Consider the following 6,670-nt stretch of genomic DNA (forward strand, 5'->3'; position numbering starts at 1 on the left):
GCCTCCCGGTAGCTTGGATTACAGGCGCGCGCCACCGCACCCGGCAAGGAAGTCGTATACTCATAGGGCTTTTATCTTCGACTAAAATTACGTCATGACGTAGTGCGTAGCAGCGGCTTCTAGCGTCGGAAAATACAAATGCAGTCGCAGCGATGAGGAATGTGTTTGATGCTTCTTCCCCTTTTCGAAAGAAAAACACAAACTACGACTTGATGACTTTTTCCAGGTAAAAATAGTAATAAAAGCTTGTGAAAAATACAAAGTGTTAACTGCCTTCAAACACAAACTATTGGGATTCTTTTGTGTTCCTGATTACCAGATTTTAAACAGACTATACGTGTAATTTATGTAATATAGGCTTAGAAAATACACTTTTGTCATCTCTGATCTTTTTTTCCTAGAACGTGCAAATGGTGCTGCAAAAAAATTTGTGGAGCAGTATTTTTTGTTGTGTATTTCCTGTGATAATGGAAATAAGAAAGGAAGCATCAAAGCCCCTTTATTTTGCATTTAAAAAATCCATATAGCTCTGATTATATCTGCTACAATAGATATCTTTGAGTGCAGTCTAGGACTTGCTGACCTTTTACATTAGTATCAAATAATCAAATACAAAACCACACTCAGGGGGACTTAAAATGGAAGTCAAGATTAAACCAAACAGACAGTATATTCATGAAATTGTTTATTAATAGGAAACCATCTACTTCATTGTTAAGAAAACGAGACAAATGATGACATGAGATCAATTTAAAGTTAATTGTGAAGCATTTTAATATTCGGAGCATCAGCAAAACCCTGACTGTTGAACACAATAAACACTTCTCTTAAAAATCCTTTGAAACAATAAATTTAAAACAAAATGAAACGAGGTGAAATCTGAATATGACAATTCATCGACACGTTTACAGAACATCTTCCACAGCTTCACGTGTTGACCATCATCAGACTTCAGTCAGGACTTTATTAGCTGTGAGAGAGAAAGAGGAACAGTATTTAGAACAAGCTGAGACTTTACTTTAAATAAGCTGCATTTTAAGATGAAATGTCCTTTTTTACATCGTAATTAGGATTACAAATTAACAACACTAACAAAAACCTGATTGAAGATGACAATACTTAAATCATGGTTCTTATTTATCAACTAGTAAAAAAAATCCACCAAATGTAAGTTATTGCATTATTCCATTTTTAGACCCCCCCATATGTTTACCTGCTCTGCGTTTTTGTCCACTTCAGAGCGTGTCTGGGTGGCACAGATACGCTCGGGTGGTAGAAGGTGCAGCCAGCACGTTTACACTGCCCCGCAAAGCGACAAGGCTGCAGGTGAGAGGAACAAAATGTAGAAAGTCAGACTAATTTTTCAGGCTTGTGCAGAATGTCTCGTGCGTGGATGCAAAAAGAATCGTAATGTTCAAATTCAAATAACAATTACAGAATCAAGGCTCCACTTGTCGAGTGTTTTACCTTTGGATGATAGAACGGACAGTCCATCTTCTTGCAGTCTGGGAAGAAGCGACACACGCTAGTGGTTTGCACTGGCTGCGCTGCTGTGAACACAAACAGTCACGTTAGAAGTGCAGATAAACAAACTACAGATAACTGCTTAAAGAAAAATAAGATCTGCTCAATGTTGCCGCTTTATTCATAGAATTACAATACATAAATGTACGCATATAAAGCATTGGTTTTTGGGCGGGGAAACACTTTGTATTACAGAAGCCCAGAAGATAGTAGGGGTGATGAGTGTACCTGGCCTGGGAGGAGGACCAGCTGTGCTTCTGCGGCTGACGTGAGTGAAGGGACAGTCGGGCTTTTTACACCTGGCGTCATATTTGCAATTAGGATGGACAAAAAGGCATTTCTCCCCAAACTTGCAGCTGGGAAAAGTCCTGCAGAAAAACAAGACAAATCACTATGTAGACAAAGCAAATCATTGAAACCTCTAGTATCACTTCTTCCATTTAGTAACAAACACACTTACTTGCACTGCGCTGTCGGGTGATGGTACACACACTCATCTCCACTTTTACACACCGGCCAGAACTTGCAGCGCTCCATCACCTTTTGCTTCTTCACAGGGACAGAGTCGTCCTCCGCCATTTCAATGTCCATCACGTCATCTGTGAAGAGATCAGAACGTAATAATTCAGTAACATTACAACCCTTTTCAATGCTTTTTGTAACCGTGTTTAAAATTAGTAATACAAATAGAGTCAAGTATGATTATATGATTTATTATCACAAGACCGCTCACCATCTGCTGTTGTGATTCTCTCCTGTAGCCTTTGCAGGACGCTCAGTTTGGGCTCCCTGTTGATGGTCCCCTCCGTCGCCTTTGTGGGCGGTCTTACATCATCCAGCTCCATCTCACAGTCTGCAAAGGTCCCCATCGGGCTCGGTACCCCGTCTAAAGTCACTATGAACTTTGGGCTGGCTGAGTCCATGATTTCCTTACTAGAGAAGGGGAGACAAATCCAGAGGAAAAAGAAGGAAATAAAACACGACAAATCAAGAATGGCACACACAGATCTGAGAGTGATCATCTCACAGTGTGTGTGTGTGTGTGTGTGTGTGTGTGTGTGTGTGTGTACCTGGCCTGGATTGGCTGGCCATCCTCTCTGACCAGGAGGCGCTGCTGGATTCTGGCTGCAGGTTCTTGCAGTCGTGGTTGACTCATTATGAAGGAGCGGGTATTAAACGACTTTGCCTCACTGCCTGCTGCGACCTCAACGCCTGGAGGTACATCACAAAATACACATACACACACAAATGAACACACACACCAGTGGTATGCAGCACGAAAGACATTAGAAACTTTCATGTTTCAAAAATAGAGAAAAATATTCACCATAGTCACTCTGCTCTCCTCCGTCATTGCCCTCTGCTAACTGAAGGCGTGAAGCTAAAGACCTCGCTGGAGCTGGGAGGAAAATGTAACAAGAAACATAAATAATATAAAATAAGACCAGACATTTGTTCTTTCAGTAGTTAATCTATCATATGACAGCTTTTCCAAAGATAATGATATGTCGCCTGATTTTGCTTGTTCTGCTCTTCACATACCAGGTGGTCTGGTTGGAGGTAGCTCTGTGGAGGTGTAGGTCTGCACCCTCGGGGCCAGGCTGTGGAGGTGCTCCTGGACCAGCTGGATGGCTGCAGTCATCTCTTCAGTGCTGGCCAAGCGGGTACGAGGAGCCACAGGAACAGTCTGCCTCTGGGGTACTGAGTGTCGGGAGAAAAGATGTTAAAGGGATCAATATTAAAATAATGATTAAGCCAACTAAGATGTTCATGGTTTAACAGGTAAACATACTTGATGGGTAGGCTGTAGTTTTGGTGATGGAGTCCTGAGCCTCAGAGATGGCCTTCAGGATCAGATTCCTGTTGGCTTGCTTTGCTGGAGGGAGAGTAGGTCTGGAACAACATGAAGCACAAAAACAGTGAATTACAACCCTGGCTCGCCCCTTTTATTCAACCTTTAATTCCCCATAATGTTCCATAATATCATACAAGTTGTTAACACTGACTTGCGTTCTGGTTTGGAGGGCAGGGACACTCTGCTTGACAGGCCTCTTCCTCCATAACCCGCATCCTCCTCTTCCACATCATCGCTGTCCTCATCTGCAGCTCTGTTCACTCGTACCACTGAACTCGCTACTGGTGCCTTACGCTTCCGCGACAACTCCTCCTGTTCAGAAAACACCACAGAACATTTTGATAAACTTTATCTGTCGACACTTTGTGAACAGAAAAAGAGTTCTCACAGAATCAATGTACCTTGCTGGAGCCGGTTCTGGAGGTTCTGCTGCCTCTGCCGTCCTGCTGCCTAGCGTGAGAGGATCCCTCTGCATGTCGATATGAATCCGCAGAGCTTACTGATGAAAACTTGCTGTGACCCGGTCTGTAGATTTCAGCTGTGGGTCGACTAGCTGCGCCGCGTGTTCGGCCATGGTTGGTGGCTATTTCTACCAGGTCTTCAGCAATGAGGTCATCATCCATCTCTGGTTTGATGTCAATCACAGCCTCGGAGGGGAGCAGCTCCATGAGAGGCTTAACCGTGGAGGTAAGTCGAGAGGACATCTTCTCTAAGGCGCCCCTCCTAAAAACAAATAATGCAAAGAAGTATTTACATTTTCTGGAATTTGTATAGTTTAACATGATGAAATTTCAATAATGAATGCCGGCACGTGAAGACAAATACGTTAATCTAGCTTTGCAGTAGGCACCTGTTTTCATGAGCAGAGCTGGACACGCGGGCATCAGTCCTATCAGAGCGTGAGCTGGACACTGTCAACACCTTCAACTCCTCTGCTCTGCTGTCTTCACTCACAGATGATCGACTCCTCCCAGCCACAGCACCACTGTCAGACTGGAGCTGATTTTTGAGGGATGCAGGCTCTGTAACAAAGAAATGAAAATTGGAGAAAGAAAACATGACCTTCTGTGACAAACTCATAGCATAGTTAACATTCATTTGGCAAGGACAAAACTGTCTATGGTGGTTTGTACACTGTAGAAAAAATGAGTCTGACTTACCGACTGCAACAGTTCTCAACTTCTCAAGGACACCCTGTAGCCTGAAACACATGAACAAATACATGTTATGGCTAGAGCTGATAGTCGTGTGGAGAATAACTGCATTACATGTAGAGAGTGCATGCTTCTATTCCATTTTACAAGTTAAATAACAATGAAAGACTTGTAAACAGAAAATCTACATCTTTGTTATGATCGTACCAGGCTGTGAATTTTATCGTGTTGTTTCCAAGGAAAAGGGAGAGATCATCAGCCATCTGTTGGGAGGTCTTCTTGTTTGCGACCATCACCATGATGTAGTCAGGGAGCTCTTCATCTGATAAATAGAAGAATCACATACAGCATGTAAACATCAGGCTGGGATTCAAACAAGCCTTGAGACATTAGATGTGCATTTTATTCACTTACCAATATATGCACCGAGTTCTTGAAGCTTGCCCTTAATAGCAGCCTGAAACAGAACAAAAGTAAATTGTAGACGGTATTATCGCTCTTAACGAATGAAGATCAGCATCCATGATGCGCTGGTTTCACTCACTTGGTAGCACATACGTTTACTTGCTAAACACGATACCGTAAAATCAAATAAAACACTGTTAACACGTCTGTAAACCGACTTGAAGGATACATTATAAAGTAATGTAGCAACTGCGACCTCCTTGTAAACAGAAACCCTGTTGCCATTCTGCTCAACTGAAAAAATACGTTAGCAAGCTAATGCTAGCTAGCAAAGTCCTCGCTAAACCAACCTCGAAGAGCCTTTAAATTCAGTGAAAATGACTCATATTATGACAATAAATGTACTCACTCGTATTTTCTTGCTGATCTCTGTCCCGATCTCCATTTTTGTGGTTTAATACAAGTGAAAAAGTTACAAAAGCAGCGACTGATTCTCCAGCACAACCGCTAACCAGCGGGGGACAAATGTGACGTATGATCACGTGGCCAACGAAGGTAGCCGAACAGGGACAAAACCAGCAACGTCCGCTCCCGGATTTGATTTCGTTAAGCACTGTCGTTTTTCATTCCTAGTGTCTTTTAAACTTTTAGAGGGTTATGATGTATGTTACAACCAACTAATACAATATAACTAAGTAAATATAATAATTAATCTATCGCTAAAAGGACATCCTCCAAACTGCAAGTATACAAGAAGATCATTCATCAGGCATTAGGCTTCAGGCCTATTACACAATAAAAAAATTTGAAACAACTACTTGTATTTTAGACACAAGCTGCAACAAACAGTCGAAAATTCAATCATTATCAAAGATGTGTCGATTCAAAGTCGTTTTGTTATATTTGAAGTTGCTCTGCACCACCTGTCAGTTATTAAACTCCAAAATAATGTAATGTAAACGAATATATTAGAAAAAACATTGCACTGATTTGAACTGTGCAAATGATTTCAAATTTTTTTTTATTCTACTATCACTTCAAGCTGGCTACTACTACACATGTGCAACTACTGCAGGTTTCAGCTGTTATGGTTAATTTTTGTAAAGACTGACTTTAAAGTAGTGTAGGATTTTAGTCTTACAGCAACATACCAACAGCATAGTATAGCATGTTTTGTTTCCTTTAAACAGAAGGAAAAAAAAAATCTACTTTACTACTCATCCCTCATACACTCTCCGGCCACTACATTAGGTACACCTGAAAAATCTAATGTAATCCAGTACACCAGCTCAGCCATAAGATTTGCTTTTATGTTGCCTGTAATGTACAGGCTTCTTAATAAGCTGTCATAGAGGTGGTCATTTAATGATATTTCAGCTGCATTTTATTCAGAGGTGTTTCTAATACTCTGGCCCCCTCGTGTGTGTAAATAGGACAAAAGATTAGAGACACATCTCAATATAATTTAGTTCAGTACAACACCACCTTTAACTATGGCCCCAGTAATAAACATAATCAACTCTCAACTAAACACACATTTGATATAAATGGCTCCAAATTTGTTTAACACAGACAACAATAATGGGAATTATTTTTTTCCTTCTTGGCATTTTAAACAGCAGTTTAGCATCTTTTACTCATCCACGCTTGATTTTTTGATCACTTTTTTGTGATTTGTAAGGGCAAAACTACAAGAGATGTAGTTCTTAATATCAGTGTTTAGCTTAGGTTC

The 6,670-nt window shown here is 41.1% G+C and overlaps 1 protein-coding gene across 1 annotated transcript; it reads right to left on the reverse strand.

Moving 5' to 3' along the window:
• Positions 1–732: 732 nt before the first annotated feature.
• zc3h14 (zinc finger CCCH-type containing 14) lies at positions 733–5,444 on the reverse strand. Its single transcript, XM_069687302.1, has 17 exons — positions 5,348–5,444; positions 4,948–4,990; positions 4,741–4,855; positions 4,540–4,580; positions 4,230–4,401; positions 3,781–4,102; positions 3,531–3,691; positions 3,317–3,417; positions 3,067–3,225; positions 2,852–2,923; positions 2,595–2,736; positions 2,258–2,457; positions 1,985–2,123; positions 1,753–1,892; positions 1,468–1,550; positions 1,214–1,320; positions 733–970 (listed from the first exon to the last, which is right to left on the reverse strand). The coding sequence occupies exons 1-17, from the start codon at positions 5,381–5,383 to the stop codon at positions 967–969; spliced, it is 2,037 nt and encodes a 678-aa protein (XP_069543403.1). The 5' UTR covers positions 5,384–5,444; the 3' UTR covers positions 733–966.
• Positions 5,445–6,670: the final 1,226 nt, after the last annotated feature.

Source organism: Semicossyphus pulcher, unplaced genomic scaffold (assembly GCF_022749685.1).
Source record: "Semicossyphus pulcher isolate SPU_LCO1_2020_fin unplaced genomic scaffold, fSemPul1.0.p SCAF_11, whole genome shotgun sequence".
Classification (NCBI taxonomy): Eukaryota; Metazoa; Chordata; class Actinopteri; order Labriformes; family Labridae; genus Semicossyphus; species Semicossyphus pulcher.

Excerpts from the sequence above, each read along its gene's own strand:
- zc3h14 (XM_069687302.1), bottom strand. The coding sequence starts at position 5,383 with ATGGAGATCGGGACAGAGATCAGCAAGAAAATACGA. Across the intron at positions 3,226-3,316 it reads AACTACAGCCTACCCATCAA|TACCCCAGAGGCAGACTGTT; the intron begins GTATGTTTACCT and ends CCCGACACTCAG. Across the intron at positions 1,321-1,467 it reads GTCCGTTCTATCATCCAAAG|CCTTGTCGCTTTGCGGGGCA; the intron begins GTAAAACACTCG and ends TCTCACCTGCAG.